At 37.5% G+C, this 14,498-nt stretch overlaps 1 protein-coding gene across 5 annotated transcripts in view; it reads left to right on the top strand.

Moving 5' to 3' along the window:
• MED13L (mediator complex subunit 13L) overlaps positions 1-14,498 on the top strand; it is a 191,721-nt gene that overhangs the window by 146,445 nt on the left and 30,778 nt on the right. For all 5 annotated transcript variants that reach the window (XM_082774462.1, XM_082774463.1, XM_082774464.1 and 2 more), the window contains 7 exons: positions 1,682-2,410; positions 3,796-4,018; positions 4,732-4,837; positions 5,263-5,387; positions 6,821-6,920; positions 10,000-10,220; positions 13,338-13,543. In XM_082774462.1, coding sequence (XP_082630588.1) covers positions 1,682-2,410; positions 3,796-4,018; positions 4,732-4,837; positions 5,263-5,387; positions 6,821-6,920; positions 10,000-10,220; positions 13,338-13,543 — 1,710 coding nt within the window. The remainder of the gene's footprint in view (positions 1-1,681; positions 2,411-3,795; positions 4,019-4,731; positions 4,838-5,262; positions 5,388-6,820; positions 6,921-9,999; positions 10,221-13,337; positions 13,544-14,498) is intronic.

Here is a 14,498-nt window from a genome sequence, read left to right on the forward strand (position 1 = left end):
GCAGTGGAACTGTGTGTCATGCAGAGGGCAGAGCGTTCAGTCTGGACAGACTGTGATGTATTCTAAATGAAAGCGTTGCTCTTCTGCAGCCTTGCTCTTTACTCTTGATTATTATTGGCTGTATATATGCTTAAGAATGTGGAACAGATAAATCTTTTGTTGAGATACCGAGTGCTTTCGGTAGAAAACTGAAGTCCAGACTTCCCTGGAAAGCTTGGGGAACCAGTAATGGAAGCCTGAATCTATAGATAGGTTCAGCTGAATTTCACACAGTTTCTTAACACCTCCGCTGATGACTACATCATGCTGAAGGTAGTAAATACAGCAACAGGGAAATTTAAACATTATGTTTGAAGTGAAGGAGGAACCTGATTTCAAACAGCAATAAATGTGTGCCATGCAGTTCTCTGTACAGCCAGAGAAGCTGGACAGCTACAGTCATATGAATATAATTGTTTAGTCATATGTGCCCATGTACTGTATAAATGCAAGCATAAATATGAAGATGTGATCTTAAATATGGAATCATAAAGCGTTGTCAGATAGCAGCAAATGCAATCTTCTGTTGACCAGCTTTGTGTGTAGAGTAACAAGAGTATCTAAAAAAAATTTCTGGGGTCACTGAGTTCTGGGGTCACATTCATGTGGCAAATGATAGAGAAATCATCTCAAGGAAATGCTGTAAGCACGTGCTTAAGGCAAATCTTCAGTTACTAGGGCATTAGGTCTGCATTATGGGTGATTGCATCTAAGGACCACCTATGGCACAGAGAACTTGTAACGTTTCCTGATAACACAAAGAAAACAAACACAAATAAAGTCAGGACAATACCACACAACATAGATAACCATCTGAGGAAACAGGAAAAAGACGTAGTACAAGTAGTTGTGCTTTGTACCATTTGACAGCCACTGTGTACTATAAAACCTGGATGTTTTCATAACTAAGTCATAAAAGCAGAATGGGTTTTCTTCAGTCTATTAGTCTACCTTATTTGAAAGAATGTAGTTTATCTCATCTTTGTGAATAAGAAGCATATTACATGTTTTGAAGGTTTTTTTTTCTTTAATAGATATTGCAGTTTATAAACAAAAATAGGGATGGAGTGATTTATGTTTCCTTCATATATGTGTGTGTGTATGTGTGTGTATATATATATATTTTTATTTTTTTTTTTAAACTAATTATACTTACTTATTTAACCTGACCTGGAGGAAACTGACATGAAAGTACTCTGCTGTGTATTGCCTCTGTGGACTAAAACAATTCAGATCTATATCTTTAGTAACAGATGCTCAGCAGAGTACAAGAGCAGTGGTGTAGTTCCACAGCAGTCATTTTATTGAAAAGCTATCTTTCTTTAGGGTAGTGAAAACAGCAGCCTGATTTTTATTTTATTTTTCTCATTACCTGCTGATCTGAGCAGTACTGAGCTTTTGTAAACATTAAATCCTCTTTGCTTCAAATCCTCCTTTCTGGAGACTGTCATTCTCCATTTTATAGGTCAGAGATGCTGCAGCCAAGTTGAGTTGAACAGCCTGGTGCGGATCACATGACTTTTCCAGAATCTGTTAAATGATCAGGAATAGATTCAGATTCTTGATGCTATCCTTTTTTTATCCCGTTAGATTACATAACTTTATAAACCATCAACTGAATTGTTTTTGTCTCTGTTTCCAGGCACAAGGTTTTCAAACAGCGTTGTGCTGCTGGTTCCAGCCGTCCCCCAACGATAAATCAGCCAGGATTCAGTGTGGGAACATCGTCATCTTCGTCGTTGCCACCTCCTGCCTCTTCAAAGCACAAAACAACAGAAAGACAGGAAAAAGGAGATAAACTGCAAAAAAGGCCTATGATGCCATTTCACCATCGGCCCTCTGTGACTGAAGAGCTGTGCATGGAGCAGGACACGTCAGGGCAGAAACTGGGATTAGCAGGAATGGATCCCTCTTTAGAAGTCCCTAATTCCAGAAAATATGAGAAGCCGCTATCTATACCTGCTAGAAATCCAAGCAAGCAAATTAATATGAATCCTATGGATTCACCCCATTCCCCTACTTCCCCTCTGCCTCCCACACTTAGCCCCCAGCCAAGAGGTCAGGAGGCGGAGAACCTGGACCCTCCTTCCGTACCTGTAAACCCAGCACTCTACGGCAGTGGGCTGGAGCTCCAGCCGTTGCCCAGCTTAGAAGATAGGACAGTTCTTGTTGGACCGAGGTTACCTCTGATGGCAGAGGTCAGTGAGACAGCATTATATTGTGGGTTAATTCAGAACAATGAGTCACTAGATATGTGGAGGACCTATAGCGTCCCCCCGAGCGATGATCCAGAATTCAGGCCACCGGATCTTCCATGTGAGAGGTATGATTCCAAGATGGAAGTCAACTCGGACAGCACTGCACTGAAAAGGTAAGAGTGAAAATTGATCTGAACGCTGGTTTTATTGTATTAAACAACAATGAAACTCTGCTTTTGGTTGTAAGCATGCAATTCACTTTTGATACCAAAAGCATAGGGACGAGGAGGGTGTAGAAGGTGGGACCTCTCCCTGGTAGTTTTGTGTGACAGGGATATTTGGTAGGAAAATAACCAATGAAAAGAGATTTTTAATAGCAGTTTTCTCATCTAATTTCTTTGCTGCCAAATAAAAGTTCTGCAACAGGTAGAAGGCTTCACTGTAGCATCAAAGGCAACGTGTGCTGGAGTCAACATTGAATACTCAAGTAGAATTGTGCTGTTGTAATACGCGTTGTTTTTTCATATCTAGCCTTCTGTTGGACATTGGAACAACTGATGAATCTTTTTTGTAACCTATATCAAAATAATTGAGCAATTGGAAGCAATTTAATAAGCTTATAAAAACAAAATCTGTGCTCAGTTCTGCAACTTTACAGCAACATACGTGTTTGGTTTCAGCTCGCGAGGCGCTGTTTATGGCACTGGAGAGGCACTTCAGTGCGGTTTCTCCAATTGTGTGGTTTTAAAATTGCACTGTACCCCACGCTTTCTAGAAGTAATAGCTGATTCTTTATTATGGAATGAGCCTGCTTTTTTGTAATGGCATCAGTACTGTGAAGCCAAGATAGGTCCTTTACTGTTTGCTTCAGCCTCTGTGGTGTTGAAACTGCAAACACTGTCAGACTGCCTTGTCTACAAAGAAATTAGTAAATGTGATCTCTTAGAAATGCTGCAGCTTCTAATAGTGTCTCCTTCAGTAGGGAATGTGAACTACCTAATGTTACAGAATTTTCAGCTTTTTTTATGTGTTTCCTTTTATGCAAAGATATTTCATATCAACTGTAGCCTGAGTGTCTGAATTAATTACATGCAGGCTTAAAAATGAGTTTTGCATTCTGACAATGCGTAGAAGAAATGCAGCAAAGAGTAGTTAATGAAAATGACTAAGCTAGAATTAATTAAAGAACACTTTTTTAGTTGTGACAACATTGATTTTGATAATTACTGATAATTACTTTGATAAAAACTTGCTAGGCTGAAAAGGTTATATGTATGTACTTCAAAGAATATTGATTTAGTAACAAGTTTCACTTTTTTCTCATTGTCCAAGTATAAGTTCTTATTACAGTGGGGTGTTTGATACTAAATGTAGGCAAATGCATCCTTTATTAGAGAAAACTTGTATTCCTGCTATATCAAAAAGGATGGAATAAGACATGGGCTGTATTTGTGTGTGACAGCTACAGATCTTAAGAACTGTTCTTTTTCTCTGCTGCAAAAGGTATGCTTGGTTTGTTTCATGGTGACTTTGTTTGCTTGTTTATTTTTACTTCCAGGCTCTTAGCACAACCTAATAAACGGTTTAAAATTTTGGAAGAACAGAAACCAGTGCAGACACTGAACTATCTTGATCCCTTGCCTCTAATACAACAACCAGGAGAAGGCTTGGGAGATGCTAGTGACCCTTACACTTTTGAAGATGGTGACATAAAGTACAGCTTCACTGGCAATAAAAAATGCAAACTCGGGGCAGAAAAAGATCCTTTGAAAAAGAACAAGGTAACGTAAATCCAGAGTTTTTGTCATTAATGTTCTCTCTGGGGGGATAGTACTGTGGTGCACTATTTGCTCTACAGCTCTCAGAAAGACACAAACCTGTTACACTGGGCATGCTCAGAGGGATTCTTTCTTGCTCAGGCACACAGGAAAAAGGTTCGTTTCAGCGTGGTATTTTGGAACCAGCATTTGCTGGCATCCCTCTGAACCCATGTGTAGATGAAAACACTGCTGTTGCAAGGAACGCCTACTCTTTATGTATATTCAACTTGACCACAGCATGTTCCAGATTTAAGCCAAGAAATAAAATAATTCAAGCCTTATATTCGCTTGTAGAGACAAAAGGATTTGCTGGACATTTTTCTTACTTTCTTGAGCTTCACATATCATGTCACCGCAATGAAATTTGCACTTAAAATTCTAGATGTGTTTTCTAAAGAAATCAAGGTGGCTAACTTTCTGTACTGCCTATCAGAGCTATCTGATGTGTGCGGAATCCTTTGTAAATCGTATACTATGTTACTTCATGTTTTTCCTGATACTAAGATGAGTGTCAGACAACTGTGTTCTTTTTCCTTCTTAAAATGTTTTGTACTTCTCAAAACATTGAATCAAGAGCCCTGAGTTTAGCTTGACATAGGAAAGCCAATAATACAGCAGTCATTCTTATTCAGATTGAATTCATATCCATTAAAATTCTTGGATTTTTTGTATAGTCAGAAGATGGAATTGGAACCAAGGAAATCCCCACAACAGGTCATTCTACACCAGTTCCTGATGGAAAAGATGCCATGTCTATTTTCAGTTCTGCACCTAAGACTGGTGAGTAAAATCTCTTTAATTCATTCTGCAAATCAAAAATACTCAAAGCTACACAAAAAATCCCAAAGAAAAAAAAAAAAGGATACTGAACACAGTACCATAACATGAAAGTTACAGACAGCTTCTGATATGGAGCTTGATTCTGCTTGTCCTTATGACAACATAAATATTTTTTTAAATATTGAAGTTTAACAGTAGCTGCCTTTGTTCTTTCCAAATCACCATTGCTTAAAATTTGACTGCCAAGCTATTTCTAGTCTACATCATAGAAAATGGACCTCAGTGATTCTTGCTTCTTCCCTGTTTAGAGTGAGAAGTAAAACTGGAAAAAAAAAAGAAAAGAAAAAGAAAAAAAAAAAAAGGCAATTTTGTGGTTTTTAAGTTTGCTGCTATTTTTCATCTATTTTTTCCATTCTTTTTGATAGATACCCGGCAAGACAATGCTGCAAGCCGAGTAGGCTCTAGTAGCCTCACACAGGTGACAGATCTGGCACCGTCACTTCATGATCTAGATAATATCTTTGATAATTCAGATGAAGACGAGCTTGGTGTAAGTCTTTAATTGAGTGTTCTGTGAATTTAAACCCTATCAAATGGGAAAAAAAATCAGAAGAAAGATGCTGCAATTGTAGTGGGGAACAGTTATCTCTTAATAGAGAGGAGGGACAGTTTTCAGGGCAGGCTTCGTTTTTAACTAGGAATAATTGAAAGCAAACAGACGTATCCTTTAAGGAGATCTGCAAAAGAGAAATCATCACTGTGTACAGTTCGGGAATATTAGAAGATGAGTTAGGTAATGTCAAAGCTTGTGTCATCTGACATTTTTTTGGTCATGAAGAGAACCTGTATACTGTGAGGAAAATCAGCTAACTTGCTGTCACAGTCATTGCAGAGACAGGCTGTAAGAGTAATTCCTTAGGTAAAGCAATGCAGTTGCCTTTTGAGTGCATTAGATCTAGTTGAGTGTCTTTAGATTTTTGTCAGTAGTTCGTGTTTCTGAGAGCTGTGGGAAGGATTTTAGTTTCATTGACTGATGATTTGTTCTTTAACCATGTTTGAGAAGCTGCACAAAGGAAAAATAAATCCAAATTTATTGAAGTGATTCTTGGAAGCATGTTTCTTTGTATGTCTATGAGCAGTTTATTCTGTGCAAAGACAACAAGTTAGGAAATAGACAAGGAAAAGCTGATTTACATTGATAACCTGGAAACAAACAAACAAACAAAACCAACCACAAGACTCATGGAAACTTGAATAATTACTCTTTTTGAGCTTAATAGCCATGTTGTTACAAAAGTGATCCTAAACTGACTGATGATAGATAATACGGCTTAAAACTGTAATTTCTGGTTCTTGGCAGTACTTTTCAAGTACACCACTTTCTTTCTTTATTTGCCATTTCTCCCTGTTCTGTGGTTTCACACAAACTGCAGTTAAGATGTCACCGTTAATATACCAATCTACTAGAGAAATACTTTGTCAAAAAAAAAATAATGTTTTTCTGTGAAGTTGGCTTGGGTGAACCTCATGTTCTTCCTGCCTTAAAACTTGTGATGTGTTCAGCTGTACCCTGTAGTCTCTGTTGATGGCATTCTTACTCTTAGTGACACGTCCTCAGTATTATCTCAGTTCTTTGTATTACTTTAGAGTAATCCAAACATGGAAGAAAGAGTAGTCACATGAATTTCAAGCCCAGTGTTTGTGATAATGATTTGTGTATATACAGATATATTTGTGTGTTTCTATGTGTCTGTACATGTGTATACCCACATAAATATTTCAAAGACTTGTTTTGGATTTAGTATTGAAATAGGGGGGAAAAGAAATCCAAATAGTGGGGCGGGATAGGAGAGCAGAAAAGTACAGTTTTGTTTCTTCTGTTTTTGTGAAATCTCATTCAGAGAGTTTTAAGAATTTTTAATAGCTTGTGAATTTTAATATTTCATATGTTTTTAATATGGTATATAATTATTCTGCTTGTAGGCTGTATCACCAGCTCTTCGGTCATCAAAAATGCCTGCAGTAGGGTCTGAGGAACGCCCTGTAGGGAAGGATGGTAGAACAGCAGTACCTTACCCACCAAGTAAGTAGCAACAACTGATCACCGCTTTGTTGACCGTCAGAATCTCCTTATAGTGACCACGCTCCCTCTTTTGTAGGAGGATTGTAATGTCACTTTTTAAGAACTATGAGCTAGTGTGCTTATTTTGTTCTGTAATTGCTGGATGCCAGTATTAAAAGAGGATAAGTGTATTTTAATGAAAACAGTGGATGGTAATACAGACATACATTTTTAATGTGCCTACAGAGATTTAAGAAGCTCTGCTTCTGACACTGTTGTCTTGGAATAGAAGCACAGAAGGGAGTTGTTAAAAATGTTCATTTGGAAGCTAGCCCTGTATCCTCAGTTCGGTGTTTAAACTCATTTAGTCACTTACACCATTACCGTATGCATTTTTAAGTACAAATCTTTTGTTACATGTCTGTTCAGGATTTAAAGCTGTGACTTACCAATTGGCCGTTATGGTGCAACCTGTCAATAGAAAACTGTATTCAACATGTGATAAATTCAGACTAAAGTCGCTTTCAGGATTTAATCTAGGTGTGGAAGAATCCAGAATACAACAGAATAGAACTACTAGCTTCTAATTTCAGACACGTCGTAAACCTCTTACAAATGCTCATGGTAGAAGTGATGCTTGTGCAGGCACTACACGTGTAATACAAAGAGGTATAGAAGTATAGGAAATTTAGAAATAGTACACTGAAAATGTGTTAAGCAAATTAAAACAATAGGGCTTTTTTTATAAGGACTGTGGCAGCAAATACTGGGAATGATAACTTTTACTTTCTGAGATGTATAGGTTTTCTTGCATTATTTATGTAGGTGGTATTTCTCCTGAGAGTTGTGTGTATGCATTTGTGTTCGCATGTGTATGAGGAGGAAGGTGAGAATTTTTTATGTGATACTAACTGATCAGGTTATGAATTACAAATTACTTTGTGGTGAGAAGGAAGAATACTTGATTTTTGTAGCTGCTATAAGCAGAAATCAAATCTCTCTGCAAATCATTCTTTAATGCCTTCTCATTAACTTTAGCTGGTAATGAGGACAAATTGAGGGGAAAAAATACGGTGTGAAGGAGATGAGTCAGAGTTTTATGGACCCATAAAAGCTGGGCTGATTTACTCAAATGTAGAAGTCTGAAGTATACAGAGATTGGATTTTGACAGGTTTAGTTGATCCATAGCTTTTTTAAATATGCAAAGCTTTTTCAAGCATAACACATATGAAAATGAATAATGATAGCCTGTTGCTGTAGGGTTGGGGGATTTTTTGTAATTAAACTTTTTTTTATGACTCTGCATTGCAGAATTTTGCTAACTGGGGCTTGAATGTGAGCAAGCTATATAGTATAGAGCTGTATGAAATAAGATAGACTTCACTTCTGTTTTGTAGCCATCTCCCCTTGACACCAGCTGTTGAGGCATGACAGTATATGCAGGGAACTGAAACACCTTATACATCATAGTAAAGTCCTACAGACCATGTTGCATTTTAACCTTCTTTCCTGTCTTCTTTCTCTACTTTCTCAAGCACACATCTCTTTGAAAAACAGAGGCAGTACTTAATCCCAGTGGCATCCTTCATACTAGCATTGCCACTTATTTACTGTGCTACTTCAGGTTGTGTAAGACTTGGGTTCAGCTTTGACTGTTGTAATCACCAGAACTCCATTTTGGGAGGACTTCACTTGTTCAAATTGATTAATTTTGTCTTAAGAATTATATAGGAGACAGAAGGTCTGTGCACAAAAAAAAGAACAAAATTCATGTTTTGGCTCTGTTAAGGTAGAGTGGAGACAGAACTTGAGGTCGCAGCATCCTACAAAAATATACTGTTTGCTCTTTGTGTGTATGTACTCATAAACTATATATAATTTTAATTCCATCGCTTAGTTCCTTCCTCTCCAATTAGTTTTTGAGACTTGGACTGTTTCACCAGTTTTAATTTCCACAACTCATTGTTTTCCAAGTCAGAAATTGATCTATATTTATTAATACATTTTCCATAATCCTTAGACTGCATACAAGTATGTCCTTGTGTCCTATCAGCTACGGCTGGATGGTATGTATAGGTATGGAAAAGGAATTGGGCATTTAGTCTGTCAAAAACAGAACATCAGAATAGACACCTGCGGGAATTTATTCTGCTCTAATTTGAGTGTTTTAACAATGAATTCACCAGAGTGATTGTTATGTTCAGAGAATAACTGTCCTAATTCAAATAAGGAAAAGGTAGCACGTGTTCTGAATTTTAAGCAAAATAAATATGGAAGCTGGTAGCTGGAGCGAGAAAGAATGTAGCTGGCAGAAAATACAGAATTTTGTTCCGACTTCTGTTTGTACAGACTACAATACATTTTATTAAGCATTTCTGTTTTGTGTGTGTTTTTTTGTTTTTTTTTAAATTAAAAATATATGATGGAGGATTACAGTGTGTTAATATAGCAAGAGGAAATTTAGGGATTTTCCTGGCTTAATGTCTTGGGATGCAAAATCATAATTTTGCAGCTTTCTCTGAGAACTAACACTTTTGGATGTCTGGCAGGCTGATTCCTAAGCAAAATCACCCGTGTTTGTGTTAGCAACAGTAGCCTGTCTTTTTGTCAGGAGTTTTGTTGCTATGGACCAAATGAGGCTGCAATGACTGCATGTCAGTGGAAAAATGGAGCTAAGTGCACGCTAATTCCAAAAGTCTCTGCTTTAGGATTCGGTGTCAGCTCTAAAAAAGGGAAGAAACAATTCTGTATCTCCTTAGTAACAGCTGCTGGGGTGAACTTTCCATTAGTGTCAATTAATTTCTTCTATTAAGATTTTTTTGGTTAAAATTTGTATATTTAAAGTTGTGTATCTACCAGTTTGCTGTTTCTGCTGAACAATAAGTTCGGAAAGTGTCCCTAGGAGTTTTTGAAATGCATCACTTGGAATTAATTTCTTGTCTAGAGTCTGGCATCAGACCTGTAGAAAGTCTGTAGAATCTTTACGAGGTTTTAGCTGACAAAATAAGAGCTCGTACTGAGTTGTCTCCTTTATTTTATTGGACTTCCGTGAGAATTTATACTTGAATGACTAATGGTGCGTTATTTCATCATATTTAGCTGTGGCAGATCTCCAAAGGATGTTTCCAACACCACCTTCTTTAGAACAACACCCTGCCTTCTCCCCGGTAATGAGTTATAAAGATGGAATAAGTTCAGAGACTGTGACCACCTTGGGAATGATGGAAAGTCCCATGGTCAACATGGTTCCAACACAGCTTGCTGAGTTCAAAATGGAGGTGGAAGATGGATTAGGTAGCCCTAAACCTGAAGAAATTAAGGTAACAAGCTGCACGTGTGGTGTTCTCATCATTTCACCTGTGTATGTTTTGATTTTTACAAACAAGTTACTTGTAGCGTGCCTGGCAGACTACTTTAACAAATGTGAATGAGATCCATATAAAGTTTGTATTGGTCTTTAGTTGGAAAAAGAACTTCTCTAGTAAAAGACCTTTTAATTGTTTCTCTGATTTTAACTGTAGGCATTTTTCTTCTCATATGATAGGTATAATTTTATGTTTGTAATGTTTTTGGGTGCTATTAGGAAACAAAGAGTATTGTATGTGAAATGAGCCCTCTGCCTAACAGAAAGAATGAACGTATTTGAAAAACGTGGTACTTGTGACTATGTGGCTTTTAAATGATTTATTTCTTCAGATAATTTTTCTGTAGCACCTTTTATGTATAGCCACTCCTTGCTGCCAGTCTCTGGGGATGCAGCTAGGATAAAATCATGCATGTAGAAAGGCTGCCTTTTTCTCTCTGAAATGTTGCCTTTTTTGGTTAGGGTTGAAAATCACTGAGAAAGCCCAGGGGTTGAACTTGCTCTGTTTCTTCTTCAGCTGATGTTACTTCACAAGTTTTAAGGCCAGATGGGACCATTCTTATCTGACTTTCTGTATAACACAGGTCAGGTAATGTCACATAGTTACTCCTCTATTGAGTCCTATAGTATATCTGAGTAACGAAGTATTTTTAAATGGGGACTCTGCTACTGGGTACTAGTACTCACCTCCCCTGCTTTACATATCCAGATGTATCCATTTTTCCATAGCATCACATAAAAAGACTTAACATAAGCACCCAGTCTACATTGATCTGTATTTCATTGTTCCATCTTTAGCCCAGGTTAACAGGTAGGTTACAGTCATTCTGCCTGATTGTGTACATGCTGCATTACTTAACTTGTTTGGCCAATTTTTGTCACTTTTGTCGGAAGTTATCTTTATCATATTTCCATGTGTATAGCTTGAGGGATTTTTTTTTTAATTTAAAAATGCACATTTCCTTTTTCTGCAGCAGTGTGAACTTCTTTGTACAAAGGTAATAAGTAGACAGATATACACAAGAACTCCGTCTTCCTGCTATTCCCTAACCTTTGATTTTATAGCCCAAGTCCTCTCCTTCTGGCCCACCCTTTCCTTAATATGCCACAGCCTGTTCGTTCTATTTCAGCAGCCATTTCTTTCCCCAACACTATCTACCTCCCTTTCATTTTGTGCTCCTAGGAATTAGCTGAGGGCTTATTTGTAATTATCCACACTGCTGAGAGAGCTGTGCACATAAAGAATTTGTAGTTGCATGGACAAGAAGTGGCTATAACTCAATATGGGAATACTGATATATAATCTTGCCTGAGTGTAAATGATTTAGTCAGCTATGAATGAGTAAATTTTCCTGCTAGGCAGTATTGGTGTAACTTAAGGCAGACTGAAAGTAAAGTACAGGCGAGCCACGGGGGGACTTCCTCTGAAAGAGCGTTCAGCTACCTCCATGGGAGGAGATTGGACGGATGGTTGCATTCAAAGATTACAGCTCCATATACTGATAAATTGTGTCTAGTCAGATCCAGGAGTTGCCAGCTAACAAACAGTGCTGTTGAGAAAGAGAAACTTTGCAGAAGTGTAAGGAAGTGAGTTAGCAGTGGCCCCCTTCTGACGAGTTACCCACCTGGAAAATCAGGCACTTAGCAAGTCTACTGTGTTATTGCAAAACCTCTTCTTCCTTCTCTCCTAGCTTGGTAACTTGAAGGCATGATGAGAAAAGGCATCTTCTTAAAGGCTTTGCTGATGTACAATTGTCCACTCTCTTTGCATAGTTTGTGCATCTATCAATTCGGATATCATTATAGAAGCTTGAAATAAGTTTTTAACAAGGTTTGTAAGGCCTTGCCTTGCCACGGACCTTGCTTTGTTTAATTCTTCTATTTGCAAAGTAAACTATTTGCTAACAGTAGGATAATTTGGCCTTGGTAAGAAAATCTTTACTGTGATTTGATGAGCTGAAAATTTGTGAGTGGGAACAGAGTTCAGGATGTCATTGATACTGAAGGCACTTTAATCTCCCTTGCAACAGTTTTAGGAGTATTAAAATATACATTTTAATTTGCTGCCTGATAACATTTCCAACAAGCACAGTTTACTCTGCTTTTAAGTGTGTCACACCTGCTCATATACACCAGTGGGGGAAACAAGCACCTAAACCCATTGCTGATCATTTTGAGAACATGTAAGTAGATTTCTTGTGCTGAATTTTCAGCAGCTGAAGATAGTAATCCACGCATTTCTCATCTCTCAATGCTGTACAAGATGTGAGGGAAAAATACTGAAAGATCTATTAAGATATAAAATACTGAAATTCTAAGAAAGATTGCTGTTAGTGTTTTAATAATTATTTTTACTTTGCAGTAATGCCTCAAAAGAATCAGTTCTTTTCTTCTGAAACACAGAATAGCTTTAGAAACTTGGCTGAAGTTCTTGTAATCATTATCTGCAACGAACCATGACAGCCATTGGAAGTCCAGTTTGACTGGATTTAATTTATATTCAATATTATGTTTATTGTATTGGCTATATTATAATAAATGATTTTATAATAATATATTATTTATATTTAATTCTAGGAGTGGTGCTAGTGTAAAGTGTCCACTGTTATTATTTGGATTATATTCATCCCCAATGTGGGGGTTATTCAAAGAGGCTGAGTTAAAGGCATCTAAGTTTTCTTCACAGTGTGACTCAACCTCTGCATTATCAGTACAGAAGTCTTGTGAACATGAACCTTTTAAGTGCCTAAATTAGGTGCTTTAAGTCAGAGTATGAATATTTCACAGTATACCATTTGCTTTTCAGACAGACTTAATGAGTGTAGTCTAATTGTCAATCTACTGCCGCTAGTTAAAGCTGTATGGTATCTTAGCGTACCAAGGAGCCTCAGCTGAGTTTCCTTGAAGGATCTGCTCTTGAACGTTTTGTAGAATGAATAAATATCCTTAATTATGGGGAAAAAAAAATGAGGTTATAGAGGGTTCAAACAGTACAACAGGTTTTAATTAAATATGTAAACATAAAAATCCATCTTACCACAGTGTTGTAAATAATGTCACTTGGATGTTACAGGATTTTTCGTATGTGCACAAAGTTCCATCATTTCAACCTTTTGTGGGCTCCTCCATGTTTGCTCCACTGAAGATACTGCCAAGTCAGTGCCTCCTACCTCTGAAGATACCAGATGCCTGCATTTTCAGGCCTTCTTGGGCTGTTCCTCCTAAAATTGAACAACTTCCTTTGCCACCTGCAGCCCCTTTCATTAGAGATGGCTACAAGTAAGTACAGTCTTGCAGGAAATTACAGAGTTTGTCATGCCCACACTTCAAAGGGCTAGTTAATTAAAATTCTTGCATATATTAAAGGGTATTTAGCTAAGCACCAGAACAATAAAATAGTCTGCAAATGTGTTTTAAACCTTTTAAATCTGTCACTGCCTCAGATCAGAGAAGTTCTGATTGTAGGAATGTTTGAATTAAAAACAGTTTTTGGAAAATGTAGTACATTGTTTCCATTGCACTCTTAGTGCTTTTAAAAGAACAGGAACAAATGGTACTTGAATTAATTGCAATTTCTGATACAGGAATATATTGTAATTCAACGTAAAAACAGAAGAGCTAGGGAATAAAATGAATGCACTTAGCCTCTCAGGTCTCTGTCCTCCCATTTCAGCACTGAGTTCTCTGGTCTACAGCTAGGCTCCGCTCTTATTTGTACCTGTATATTCAGTTTGAGCTACAGTCAGTCAATGAGAGCTGGTCCCGATACCAGTTTGCCTTCTGCAGGCTCCTAAAATTTTGAGTAAGCCTGTGACAGCTCTCTGTGAACCCAGTGTTAGCTCTTCTGAGTTCCCGTGGTTTCGTCTGAATGGGTCACGTACTAAGCTGCTGGGATAGATGCTGATTGGATGTGTGCTGTCATCTTCTTTCTAAATATTGAAAGAAAAGATGCCACACCTCTTTCCAGTATCAGTGCTGTGACCTATAAGCCATCTCTGTTAGTAAACTTTAAAGATAGCCTTCCTTACTCAGTTCTCAGAAATTAGCAATGTTTATGGAAGAAGTTCTTTGCTGGACATCTTCAAAGCTATCAAGAATTTCCACCATAAAGTTCATAAATCCTCTTAAAAAGCATACTGTAGTATGCTTTTTAAAGCATAAAAGTCTTCTTTCTGCATTGCACTAGCTTCTAGAGGAAGTAGCCTGTATCTTTAAATCAGTCTATAACTCCTTT

This window comes from Aythya marila, assembly GCF_965140915.1.
Source record: "Aythya marila genome assembly, chromosome: 17".
Lineage (NCBI taxonomy): Eukaryota > Metazoa > Chordata > Aves > Anseriformes > Anatidae > Aythya > Aythya marila.